This window comes from Penicillium argentinense (assembly GCF_028826775.1).
Source record: "Penicillium argentinense strain IBT 30761 chromosome Unknown utg000005l_segment0_segment0, whole genome shotgun sequence".
NCBI classification, from domain to species: Eukaryota; Fungi; Ascomycota; class Eurotiomycetes; order Eurotiales; family Aspergillaceae; genus Penicillium; species Penicillium argentinense.
Window position 1 is genome coordinate 6,298,756 of NW_026622664.1, and position 13,738 is coordinate 6,312,493.

Sequence of the window (13,738 nt, forward strand, 5' to 3'; positions counted from 1 at the left end):
CAGGACGCCGTTCAAAAGAGACTTCCACGTATACCTTCAGTACCAAGATGGCTCACACCGCTGATTTGTTTTCCAACGACTCGACAGTTAAGTCACGTAGCCGGGAGTTCAGGCCCGAAAAGATATCGTGAATACTGTGATTCACAGGGAATCGGTCTGTAAAGATATGATCTACTTTGCAGGGTAGAAGGCCTTATACTCTTAATCCATAATGCCTTAAAAGGAGTGAGGGCTCCCTCCGACTTCTCCGCACACCTATTGGTCCCCTCGGTGTGTGGGGGCCCCACCCAGTAGTTACCACTGACTCTGCCGGGAATCGCCACGCACGCGACGCGCAGGTCAGGGACGAGCGCGTCCTAGTAAAGTTTGTTAAGGATGATCAACCGATCAATCGATTACAGGTTCTGGCGTTGGGCAGAAAATCGCCCCTAGCCACACAGGGCTCGAAAGCAGATTTTCACCAGACACTCAATTTCTTTCTCAGTCTGTACCCCCTCTGGCTATTGCTCGTAGATAAGTACGCCGTACTAAGGCATGATTCCCGTTTACCCTCCTACCCCGCCATTGACATTGGATATTCTCAACACCGTTACTTTATCAACAAATTGATCGACGTGGTTCTTGAGTGTAGGTTCAACGATCGTCTCCCAGTCCTTTCTAGTACTCCAAATTGTAGCGCTGCTCAGCTGTCCATCAACAGTACTCAAGATCCAACGTTTGCTGCACGGCCTCAGCCAGGCTGTTCGTGTTTCGGATGGACCTTAGTAACTCTTGGAGCTCCTCCTCACTACAGTGACGTATCTTTTCAATCAAAGCGGATACAGCACGATGGTATTGTTGCGCTTCGTGCTGTTGATGTTGAAGTTGATCACCGGGTGCCTCGTCCTCGCCGCCAATTGTCGTTCGATCAGTAATAAAGTCAGATAAAACTGAGGAAACAGTGGCGTAGTATAGACCAACAGTACCTGGTAGTTGATTCATAGATAAACTGGTTATTCAGCGTGCACGTACGTATACAAACTCGTAATTTGACTGACAGGCAGCTTGAATGGAAGAAAGTGTGAGGTGTGAAGTTGAATCCCTGGGATCTCCGCCGACATCATCGGTCGCTAGCTAAAATTACTACAGGTTACTGTACGGTGAAGTACAGTGATGATGATGATGATGATGATGATTTCATTTACCCTGACTCCTTGCGAACGATACTGTATGCAGGATTCAGCAACTATATATATCTCTATGCATACATGTGCCGTGTACCACTTCCTAAGCGAACTTGATGCCTCGCCGAGGCCTCTCGTGGCTCAACAGCCGTTTTCTTTTCATGCAGCCTTCATGGTGTTCGGCTTTGAAACCGATGTGATGCTTCGGCGAAGTCCAAGACAGCCTCCATTGTCTTAGCCCTTGAAGCACTGTTGATCTTACCTCTTCCCTCTTCGCCAGGTCCCCCCAACAAGGTTGACATGCTGTTGAACGCTTCACCAACCTTCCCTCGGAGCTCTCGCCGTAGTTCTCTCAGCTCCGGACAGTCCAGCAAAACATGGGTTACACTCTCGCGTTCGCCACAGGCGCGTAGGTCATCATCGCGGAAACGAAAGGCCTTCGCGTATGTTGATAGCCAGCAATGTCCAGTTCGCAATTGCGTTAGTAAGTAGGCCCGGTTTCTAGGTAAGGATCCGTAGAGACGTCGCGGGTGAAGTACAGTGGGAGTCGAAAACACATTCCCTTATGTACACATATGAAATCTTTCCCGAACCGTATTATAACACACCCTAGCCCACTTTGGGCTTAGTCCTGAATTCCCCTTTTTCCAAGGATAGGATCTTCCTTTCTTACAGTCGACTTTCAAGGCCTAGCATCCGTGCTTCTTCTGCCTTACATTCCTTTACGACGATGATACCTACCTAAACTGCCTGATGCCCGGCAAGCGTTCCTCACATTTCACTGCTTAGACAGCGGATGTGGAACGTGGTCTCACCGAAATGATCGACGGCGAGTTTGTTGGTTACTGCTGCATTGTGTGTGGAGTCTGCTTGAAATCTGCGAGATATTCCAGTACAGGGTAGAATGAAAGTGTTTGATAGATTTGTCTCCATCATGCCATTTGACCCAGATGGGCTCCATAGCTTAGATAGATCCCTTCGCCTCTAGAGAACTTAGCCTTATCATCTCTCTCTGTTCTCTCCTTCGTCCCCTAGATTCTAACAGAAAGAAAATCTCAATATCTCCCAGGCCCTCCATTAAAGTGATCGAATTGAAGTGTAACATTGATTTAAACTCGTACTGACACATCTGAGGTACAAAATTTGAGGATAGATACCCGTCCCGATGCGTGTCCCAACGCAAGAATATTGTCTCTGACTGCCGAGCACATAGGACGATACTCGGGTGGAAGCCATAATGCCTTGTTCTGTGAAAGAGTCACCCATTGACCTTCGACAAAGCATGTGGTGGCCTCTGTTCTAGGTTGACTAGGGAGCAGATTGTTATGCGAGGGTTGAATTTCAAAGAATCCCAGATTAGTGCTGAGGTATGAACCACTTGCGGAAAAATGTAGGTCGGTAACGATTCCAACGACATTTAAGGTCTGCCTCAGAGCACCAGTGGCCGTATCCCAGAGCCGGACGGAGTTATCAGAGCCGAAAGGACCGCCTGAAGCTGACGCTAGAAGCTGGCTAACGGGTGAGAAGGCCACTAAGTTAACCGAATCTTGATGACCCTCGAGAACCTGATGCAGAGCGCCCGTGGTTGTATCCCAGATGCGGACTGTTCTATCATGAGAAGCAGATGCTAGGAGTCGGCCATTGGGTGAGAAGGCCATCGAGTTAACCGACCCTGAATGGCTTTCAAGGCTCTGCTGCAGAGCTCGCGCGGTTGTATCCCAAATGCGAATGGTCTTATCGTGAGAGGCTGACGCTAGAGTCTGGCCATCAGGGGTGAATGCCACTGAATTTACGGATCCTGAATGGCCTTCAAGTCTCTGCTGCAAAGTTCCCGTGGTTGTATCCCAAATCCCGATGGTCTTATCGTGAGAGGCTGACGCTAGAGTCTGGCCATCAGGGGCGAATGCCACCGAATTTACGGATCCTGAATGGCCTTCAAGTCTCTGCTGCAGAGCGCCCGTGGCCGTATCCCAGATCCGGACAATTTTGTCGTGAGAGGCGGACGCTAAGAACCGGCCATTGGGAGAAAAGGTCACCGAGTTAACCGACCCCGAATGGCCTTCGAGTTTCTGTTGCAGAGCGCCCGTGGCCATGTCCCAGAGCCGCACGGCGTCATCAGAGCCGAAAAGGCTGCCTGAAGCGGATGTCGCTAGTAGCCGGCCATCAGGGGAGAATGTCACCGAATTTACCGACCCTGAATGGCCTTCAAGTCTCTGCTGCAGAGCGCCCGTGGCCGTATCCCAGATCCGGACAATTTTATCGTGAGAGGCGGACGCTAAGAACCGGCCATTGGGAGAAAAGGTCACCGAGTTAACCGACCCCGAATGGCCTTCGAGTTTCTGTTGCAGAGCGCCCGTGGCCATGTCCCAGAGCCGCACGGCGTCATCAGGGCTGAAAAGGCTGCCTGATGCGGACGCGATTAGCCGGCCATCAGGGGAGAATGTCACTGACTTAACCGGTCCCGAATGGCCTTCAAGCCTTTGCTGCAGAGCGCCCGTGGTCGTATCCCAGATCCAGACGGTGCTATCACTAGAGGCGGACGCTAGTAACCGGCCGTCAGGCGAGAATGTCACCGAGCTCACCGATCCTGAATGGCCCTCAAAGATCTGTAATTCTGCGCTCCACGTTTCTTGAGTACCTGACAAAACATGTACCCAATTCGGCTGTGCCCCTTCGAACTGCTCGCGAATTATTGACATCTTTGGTGCAAAAACGAGACTGGAGCAGTAAATTTGAAGCGGAATATCATCTGCCATTTGTCTGTTTTTGAGTACAAACCGCCTCGCATCACACAGGAACTGGGATATTTTTGAATTTCTATCAACCTACATCACTTAGTATAATAATGCCAGAATAATGTCAGAATACTTGATAGGTACTTACCTGTAAGACTGATCGTAGAAGATCGATAGTTCCTACAACTTCAGAAACGAGGCCGAGGACACTCATAGCTTCCATCCAGTGAAGGAAATGCTTCTGGAGGAATGAGAGAGCGTTATCTGTCTCCATTGTAGGGTCTGTGCTTCTTGCCAGATGATTTGCCCAATAACGACAAGAATATTGTAGCTCCGGAGAAATATAGCCGTCAATTACCTGGCGATCAATCCCCGTACGCTTTTGGGCGTAATTAAGCCTACACAGGTTTTTACCTAGACTGTCGCAGATATATAGGCATTGTGAAGCCAACCTCTGGTGCATTTCTTTGTCATCAATCCAGAATAGAGTTCTTTCTCGCGTCTCTGGGTCAAGAAGAAAGTCTCGAAATGACGAATGAAAGAGGCGTACCGGCAAAGACTCATCGTCTGGCACTCTTAGCACCGAGTGAAGTGGATTGAGTCTAAGACGAATAAGCCTCTGCGGGAGGCCCAGAAGTCGTGAAAGTGAGTTAGCTGGAAGTGGGCTCTCTAGTATCAGGATTGCACCGATCACTTGGCGAAATTCTTGAACTAGTTGGTTTTTCCGTTTCTCGCTTTGTCCGTTGAGAAGGCGGTGGAGCACGGGGAGATATGTTCCCTCTAGTTTTGATCCATCGCTTCGATGTTTAAGAATCTGGGTAAGACTGTCCAATGGGTCCCAATAAGGGTCACTAAACACACGGCAAATAGTAGCGGCAAAAATAAATAACGGAACGGACAATGTCACTAGCTTTTGAAAGTTTATGGCTCCAGGCCAGTCAATTGGAAGATGGCGTTCTGCCCTGATCTCTGAGAGTCTGTGATTCAAGAAGAGTGACATATCATGCTTGACAACGTCCTCAGGGATCTCATGGAGAAGCAGGTCTTTGTGGTCATGGCTTGCGATCTTTGAGATTCCTAGACGAATCGGTAATTCAGGCCTACTGGTCAATAAGACTCGTAAGCGCAAAGTACTTGGCTTCTCGAGCTGAGGTAGGAGTTGGAGTATGAGCTGGATGTCGTTATCCCCTTCACATTCGTCGAATGCGTCAATCACTATCATCACGGTCCGGACCGGAAGAACAGACGGCTTTAAGCTTAGGAGTGGTTGAAGGAGTAGTTTATCGAACTGCTCCTTTATTGCCTTCACCGCGATACCTGGCTCGCTATCGACTGCTTTCTGGATACCAGGGATCAGTTGGGGACAGCTAATTGCTAGTTGCCTGGCAATTGTCGGAAAAAGCTTTGTAGCATTGCCTCGATCCCCTTCACCCCTCTTGAAGAAGAAGCTTGCACCTAGCGACTTTGTTTGGTCGAAGAGTTTTGCCACCGTTCGGGAGATTGTCGATTTCCCTGTCCCAGCCATTCCATTCAACCAGAAGATGCATCGCCCATGCGGTGAGAAAGCCCATTCTCTAATTTGATGGAGGATATCGATTCTCGTGCCTGGAAGACATTCGTCATCATACTGGTTTGCGTATGAGTCAAACGCAGCGCCATGCACCATAGGCAACTTTTCGTCAAGGTCTATTTCAAGGTCAGTTCGATCTACCGTAAATAAAGAATCTCGGAACGTACTTTGAGGAAGCTGAAACTGAGCTGTGATCGAACCGTGATTAATTCCCACTTGTAATCCAGAATTTGAGTTACTAAATGATACCGCGGGTTCCATGGCCATAGGAAGTGAAGGTTTCGCTGGAATTCAGTAGGAAGTGCGGGGTATGGGTTGATTAGGTGTCAGCGTGTCAGCGTGTCAGCGTTGCCTCGTCATCAGGTGACAACTTATTCGCCATTTCGGACTCGCCATATTAGTGAACTAACCCCGCTGCCCTGCCCAGCAATACCTCTCATATCTCCCCTGATAGCTCATATGCTTGATATTATGATACACTTTTTCCTATCGCAGAGTCATCAAGGTTGTCACAGAATACTCCTAGCTTTACCATCTGTTTAAATTTCGGGCCGTGCCGACCAAGTAACGGAAACGAAGCGAAGTAGGTCATACGGGTGCACCAATGGCAATCGAATCTCTGGAGCTCTCCGCAATTTACTTGGCTGTACCAGCTGTAGGCAGACACCAGGAACGAATGGAGCAACCGAGCAACCATCTTAGCCTACAGGGATTATTCCTTCAATAGCAGTAGCACAGCCTTGGTTATGTAAGATATAGATGAAGACAAGCCTATGGACGAAAGGAAGGAGCGAAAAACGTCTGGTGGATCAAGCCAGATCGCCAGGTCCCCCTTGCTCTTCGAGAATCCTGCGGAGAACATTCTGTGGGGATGTACTGTACAGTATCTTACAACAACTCTGATATGCCCTGAAACGAACGAAGTGAGAGAAAGGGTTTACCTTCGTGCCCGGGGATTACCCTTGTTGTAAAATTGTCAAAAAACTTAATCTTGCCCTGAAACGAGGAACGAGTGTAAGGGGTTATTTCGGCCATGGCTACACGTGAGGTACGCCGCTTCTGCCGCGAAAGCTAGCCTGCCAAACTTGCACCTTCTCCTGCTTCTCATTCGCCCATTCTAAGGCGATTTCTCGCTTCTCGTTGGTTGCCGACAGTCTTTCCTTATTGGCCTCTTTCTCCTGCTTCTTACCTTTGCAATTGGCCTTCGACTGCTTCCCGTTTTGGTTTAGCTTCCTTGCTCTCCTACGTTGATCCTGGTCGATGCAACCCTCTGCATTTTGCCATCATTGTATACACAACTTGATACCTCTTTACTTTCTACGCTTCGTGCCTTTCCTGTTTTCTACAATTTCACGCCGCCGTCTCTGCCCGCCTGCTTGTTCATGTGCCTCGTGTCATCCATGCCATCCCAACTAACGCCTTCTCAATGAACCCTTGTTTGATTTGCTGCTACGGACACTACTGATTCCCTGCTTCCGTGCTGCACGTGCGCTCTTCTGGCTTCGGCACCCCGCTTTCTTCTTCCACGAGCTTTTGAGCTCGTTGACCTCGTATTGAGCCAGGTATACCTCTCGCTAGTCATATATGTCGCTAACTATCCTCCTCTTCCCGGTGGGTTTTAGTTCAGTGTTAGGTCATCCTGCTTTTTTATTCTGTTATTAGTCTACCAATCATGGACCGGTGTCCGCCAGAAGCGCCCACTTTGCCCCCAGGTTTTAATCCCTTTCAAAACTCCTTTCGTGCCTTGCGCCGCGCTCCGGATATAATACAGTCTCCAAAACCACCTGCCATCCGCTCTACGCCCTCTCACCCTCCCCCTCGCCGGCTGTTATTACTAGCACCGGCGCCGGCAGCTAGCCCTCATCACATTCAACCAAACCTAACACGACCGTCCACCCAGAATCCTGTCGCCACGTACCGATCTACTCCCCTCACAGCACCACTGCTCATATCCAAAGCGATAGAGAACCCTTCAACGTCTTTTCAGGTATCGAATATACGCCCTATAAGGCCTGCCCCGCCCAATCGCGCCACTGTTGTCAGTGCCACCCCTCTTCCTCCAGTAGCGACTCACGAACAGCCTACGACAAGGCCCGCCACGTTGCTGAGACGAGTCGATGGTTATCGAGCTTTACGCCCAAACATGCAATTCACTACTATGATGGGTCCTTTCCCCGACTCTGACGAAACCGTGTCTGGAAGTCAAACGGCGCGCTTCGCTAATTTGGCCCCGAAACCAAAAAGACAAAGAACGCTGCGTTCGAATGCGTCCCAGGAGGTTTTGGAACGGGCATTGGCCTTTCTTCGTGATGAATTCAAGGCCCGTTCTGCTGCCTCTGACTTTTTTCCTCCAGACATGTCTCCCAGAACTATACGTGCGTCAATGGGGCGATACGAGGATGAGCTGGCACGCGCTTCCGCGAAGGGTCTGTGCGCTTCTTGTGGCATGGAAGTCCCTGCAGCAAATGTCTTTCACGTCGACAGCAATGATCCTATCCTGATGCCATTGGTCAATAGCCTCGACACTTGCGGTCTACACGGCAACCGCTGGAGCCTTTGTTCGTCGTGCCACAATGCACTTATCCGGAATACCATCCCAAAGTTTTCCAGGAAGAACCTGGTAAATGTGACCATGTGTCAGCACTACCCATCCGTCTTAGACGACCTCACTCCAGTTGAGGAGTGTCTCATAGCAAGATCTCATCCTCTGGGTGTGATCTTGAAGTTGAGGCCAGGGGGCCGTTCTTCTCCAATCAGCTATCGTGCGCTTCGAGGTCATTTTATTGTTATACCGCAGGATCACGGTCCCCTCCTCGACATCTTGCCAAGCCCTGAATTAAGATTGCATAACCTGATTAGAGTCTTTTGGTTAGGACAACATCGTCCTTTACACTCGGACTTGGGCCCTTTCTTATCGGTGCGTAAGTCAAAGGTTCTAGCTGTGTTGGAATACCTGCTTCACCATAATCATCTATATAGAAGCGTAACTATCAACCATGCCATGATAGACGATTGGAGTGACGACTTCATCCCCACGGAGCTGCGAGACAGCATTGTCTTCCTGGATGAGTCTGACCACCATGAGCGTGAGGGATATACCGTTCATCTACAGTCAGGAAATTTCGAGAATGATCTACAGGCGGCGCAGGACGAGGCTGCATTTGATAACGAAGACGGTGGCCCTCTGATAACCGGTTCGGTCTCAACTGACATCAATGGCGAACGCCAAGACCCGGATATGCGTACCTTGGACACCTTATTCAAAGCAATTTCTAGCCGCTCGCCTCCAACCGCTACCTATGCGGGAAACTACACCTCACCTGCAGCTCGAATCGATAGGCCGCCGGCAATCTCTTATACCATCCATGGTACCGCGACGCTCCTCAATCACTGGATGGATCCTTCTTATTTCACTGCTGCGTTCCCTACGCTGTTTCCAACGGGCACTGGAGGCCACCTGGAAGACAGGAACATTCCCGTGTCCCTAGAAGCTTTTGCAAAATGGGCGCTGACCCACCATAGTAGAAGGTAAGGCCTCTCTTCAAAGTTCGTTTTTCCCTTAGCTTAATTTAGTAGGTTCGCAAGGCACAAAACGTTCATGTATCTGCTGTATGACGTGATCCAGCTCCGAAAGTCATCGCTAGGGAATCATTTCCTTATAAAGCGTCAGAATTGGCAGTCAGCCGCAGATGATATCGCCTCCTTAACTCTAAGCCAACTGCAAAATGCTGCGAAAGCTGCAGCAGACGGTCAGACACTCGATGATCCCGTCATCAGACGGCTCCAGCGAAATGTAGTGACCATCGGAATCCGAGTGCCAGGGTCTTTTGCCCAAAAGCTGACGACGCGTTCCGAAATCCGCGGGATCATCGTACGGTATGGGATGCCTGCGTTTTGGATCACCATAAACCCATCTGACTTGCGAAATCCCTTAGAATTGATCCTGGCAGGAGTAGAATATGCTGGAGACATTCTAAACAGTACTAATGCCGCCGTCCGTGACACCATTGCCACTTCCAACCCTGTCGCGGTTGCTAACTTCTTTCACCATGTCTGTAACGCAGTCTTGAGCGGCCTCCTAGCTAGTGGCTGTGAATATTTCGGCATCTTGGGAGACGTCTCCAACCACTTTGGAGTAGTCGAGACAAATGGCAGAGGCATGCTGCACCTCCATGCCCTGGTGTGGCTCCAGGGGAACTTGGCATTTACTTCTCTGCGCCAGCGCCTACTAAGTGATCCCGAATATGCAAGCCGTATGATCCATTACCTCGAGTCAGTCATCAGCCAGAGCAATGACGACACGGTTCAAACCGACCCCGACTCCAACCGTCCGCCTATGCCACCTTCCGCCCGGGGAGCTGAGCCTGACGAGGTGTTCTTTGCCCGACTAGCTGACGATAGTGGCGCGGTAGCTCGAAAGAAACAGCTACATTCGAAATATCATCTCTCGACCTGTTTCAAATACCAGCGCAGCGGTTCTGGGAAGAGCTCATGTCGATTCGGTATGCCCCGCGAATTGGTCCCTACCTCTACAGTTGACGAATTCGGCATTATCCATCTCGTTCGCAGTCATCCCTGGGTCAACCCCTGGAACCCGGCGCTAGTCAGCTGTTTACGATCCAATCATGATATTTCTTGGATCCCTACCGTTTCCAAATCATTGTCTCTGATATACTACATCACCAACCACGCCACTAAAGACGACGTCTCCCCGTGGTAGATAATCGCCAAGGCTGCTCTGTTGAAACAGTCCATTGAGAGTGCAAAGGCGGCTGACCCCCCAACAGCGACGGACCTTCGCCTTCAAGAGAAGGGAACGACCAACTTCGCACTGCGTTGTTTCAACACACTTGCCCATGACCGTGAGGTTAGCGGCGTCCAAGTGGCCAGTAAGCTTCTTCAACTTCCCTCCTATTACACCAATAGCTATAACTTCGTGCGCGTCAATCTTTGGTGGCTACGCCAACACGTCCGTACCATGCTTCGATCCGACCGGGCCAACTCGGCTCCAATGGCCGATGAGCCATGTACGTACGAGATTGGAGACGCCGCTCCTGCAAATATTTTCGATAATTATAAATGGCGGGGCCCACACCTGGCATGTTTGCCCTTCTTTGAATACTGCATGCTCGTCCGGACCATGAACGTGCGGGATGCAGTCTTAGATGATGTGGATTTTGACGTGAGCCACCCGAGGTACCTATCTCATGTGCAACGCTTGGCTCGATCGAAGTCACAAGTGGCGACAATCTCATTTAGTGGACAATTGACTGAGTTCCAACCTGCGGAGGACGCGATTTCCGGCGGTCACCCAACGACCGAGGCCATTATAAATGACCTGGCAGAGATCCTGTTAGGTCTGTTTATACCGTGGGAAGATTTGGGGCCCCTCCTTTGTCGGTCAAAGGAGCAGGGAAACAATTACCCACAGATATGGGCGACTGTTGAGCCTACTCTCTCTCCACATAACCGAGATTTCGCAAGAAATATTGACCTACTGCGAAAGTCCAAGGAAGATTGTCAGGCAGACGCAAAGCTACGCGAATCAGCCGCAGCGAGCGCTGCTTATGACTCCTATGATCACCACATGGGAGTGATTCAACGGACCGATTCCTATTCGGATAATGAGGAAGGAGTCGACTCTGTCCATCTTCAAGATGAGACCTTTAAGCCAGAGACATTGATTGCGGCCTACGGTTCAATCGCTAGGTTGTGGCAGAAAGAGCTTCTTGCTACTGGACGACGGATTCCTCCATTAGTCCATGGAACAACGTCTACCTGGACCACGGTGCTGCGAAATCTTCGACCCGTCGATATTCTCCATGACCTTGCGGAAGACATTTCTGATCTCCATTTTCTCCCCCGTCCACCATGAAGGATTGGGAGTTACACTTAAAGGATCTTTCCAAGGCTAATGATGAGGACGCACCTGCGCACGGTAGCTTACATGCTGGCATTGGCTCCGACGACTTTGACTTGGAAATGGGCGACGGGGTTTTACAACCCATGCTCACCACCATGAGCATCTCATCGTTTGAAGACCGCCGACTCCGGGTTGGCCGCGCCCCTACTGGTAATTCTCTAACTTCCTTGGTAGCGGAGCAAATTCCGTTGAATGTCAAGCAACGCATGGTGGTCGAAAAGGTTCTCTCCGACGCTTTGGCCTGGGCTGAACACCCTTTTGATTCGTCCCGGCGGAAGCAGATGCTGCTCTGCATCATGGGCGAGGGTGGCACAGGGAAGAGCCAGGTTATCAAAGCTATCGTGACCGGCATGGATCTGCTCCATCGTAAAAAGGAGGTAATTCTCACAGCACCAACTGGCGCTGCAGCTGACAATATTGGCGGAAATACCTACCACACGTCTTTAGGCATATCGATCGATCGCTCCCGAGCTACTTCAACCACAAGATCTCGAATAAAGAGACTGTGGGAGCGTAAAACGATAATAATCGTCGACGAAGTAAGCATGATGGATCTGACCATGCTCAGCATGATTAACAATCACTGTAAAATGGCTAAGTCCCTGGACCGGAACTCCCCGGAATTTTTTGGCGGTCTCCCCATTGTCATCTTCGTAGGTGACTTTTTCCAGTTTTCACCAGTTCGCGGGCCTGCACTTTGGAGGGTCCCTCGATTGAACAAAGATGAAGACGAAATCGGCCAACTTCTCTGGCATCAGTTCACGCAGGTAATCATCTTGGACGAGCAGATGAGACAAACCGAAGACCTGTCTTTCCGGGACTTCTTGTTGCGTGCTCGCTCTGGCTCATTGACGAGTAATGACCTGTCCTTGAACAGCAAAGCTATCACTTCCTTAGCCGATCCGCAACTGGAAGGTGCCATGACCGTTGTCAAACGGAACTCCATTCGACATATGGTGAATCGAATTCAAATGGAAAAATTTGCACGCTTGAGGAATCAGAGAATCTATATATATTCCGCGATCCACACCCGCACGAAGTCCACAGGCCCAGGAAATATACGACTTCGCGCAGATGACTTACTTCAACAACCCGACCAAGGAGCCACGATCCCGTTTCCTGGCCTCTTCCTATACTCAACAGGTATGCCCGCTGTCATCCTGACAAACATCTGCACCGCCCTTGGTCAGGTAAATGGAGCGGCAGGAACTGCGGTGGGAGTGGTAGTTGACCCATCCGGTGAGTCCACATATTATTGCAAAATAGTTAACGCTGTTGACGTCTGCCTTAGCCGAATTTCTCGAGATAGATTACTTGTACATCATGTGCACGAAGCCTCCAACCTGTATTTTGTTCTAGCAAAATAAACCAAAGCCGGCCACATTCGATGGCCTAGATCCGTCTGTCATGCCGGTCTTTCCCGTTCAGCGATCTATCACCTTGAAAGGGTACTCAGTACGAAGGAAACAAGTCCCAATGTGTCCGGCTTTCTGTCTCACAGACTACAAAGGCCAAGGATCAACTCTCGCGTCTGCCATTCTCGATCTCAAAGACGATCCGACCATCCGGGGCCTCGATCGTCACAGAAAGTTCTGCTCAACATACGTCCAGCTATCCAGGCTTCGGTCTTCCGAAGGCCTTCATCTTCTGCAGAGGCTTGACATGAAGGACCTACAATTCGAACCCGATCCTCGATTGCTTAGTGAAATCCAAAGGCTGCAGGAACTGGAGAAACAAACAATGGCCGCCTGGGAGGGGGATAAACGAAGGGAGGTTCATAATAAATCCCAAGCAGATGAGAGACCAGAATGAATTCCTTCAAACCCGTGTAAGAAACGGTCGCACCGACATATAGCAAACCCGACCAATAAATCGCACACCATTCCTAGTCACCTTCCCGATCCACTGATACGCAGAACTTCTTGTGTATCTTCCAATCCACCCTCTGATGCTCGGTTCCGCAATAAGCTACCGCCTTGCATCGGGCACATCTTTTCAGGCCCACTGCCTTCCCACACATTTTACAAGTCTTCGCTTCCGAACGCATTTCATCTGAAAGTTGCCGTCTCAGCTTGCCCATGATACTGTCCATATCCTCCTTCATCTGTGCTTCGCATTCTGCTTTATCACAGAGTGAATGGACCCACACCGAAAGAAACGGATGATCTGCATCTTGAATAATGAATATAGGCGTTTGTAGTATTTGCGTCGTGATGGAACCGCAAACCCCACACAGAGGACTTGATGCTGCTCGACACACAACCTCATGCTCGTTGAGGATCGGTAATACTGCACGCTCAAGCAGAACTGTGTACTCGCAGTCCTTCATAATGACCCTGGAGTCGAC

The 13,738-nt window shown here is 50.1% G+C and overlaps 3 protein-coding genes across 3 annotated transcripts; all 3 read left to right on the plus strand.

Annotated features, from left to right (window-relative positions):
• Positions 1-7,611: 7,611 nt before the first annotated feature.
• On the plus strand, positions 7,612-9,000 carry N7532_007152 (uncharacterized protein; the record flags this gene model as incomplete). The annotated part of the gene is made up of 1 exon (XM_056619645.1): positions 7,612-9,000. One exon carries the CDS (start codon positions 7,612-7,614, stop codon positions 8,998-9,000), a length of 1,389 nt encoding a protein of 462 aa, XP_056475804.1.
• Positions 9,001-9,066: 66 nt separating this feature from the next.
• On the plus strand, positions 9,067-11,343 carry N7532_007153 (uncharacterized protein; the record flags this gene model as incomplete). The annotated part of the gene is made up of 2 exons (XM_056619646.1): positions 9,067-10,071; positions 10,219-11,343. The coding sequence occupies 2 exons, from the start codon at positions 9,067-9,069 to the stop codon at positions 11,341-11,343; spliced, it is 2,130 nt and encodes a 709-aa protein (XP_056475805.1).
• A 143-nt stretch (positions 11,344-11,486) lies between these two features.
• Positions 11,487-13,203, plus strand: N7532_007154 (uncharacterized protein; the record flags this gene model as incomplete). The annotated part of the gene is made up of 2 exons (XM_056619647.1): positions 11,487-12,630; positions 12,893-13,203. The coding sequence occupies 2 exons, from the start codon at positions 11,487-11,489 to the stop codon at positions 13,201-13,203; spliced, it is 1,455 nt and encodes a 484-aa protein (XP_056475806.1).
• Positions 13,204-13,738: the final 535 nt, after the last annotated feature.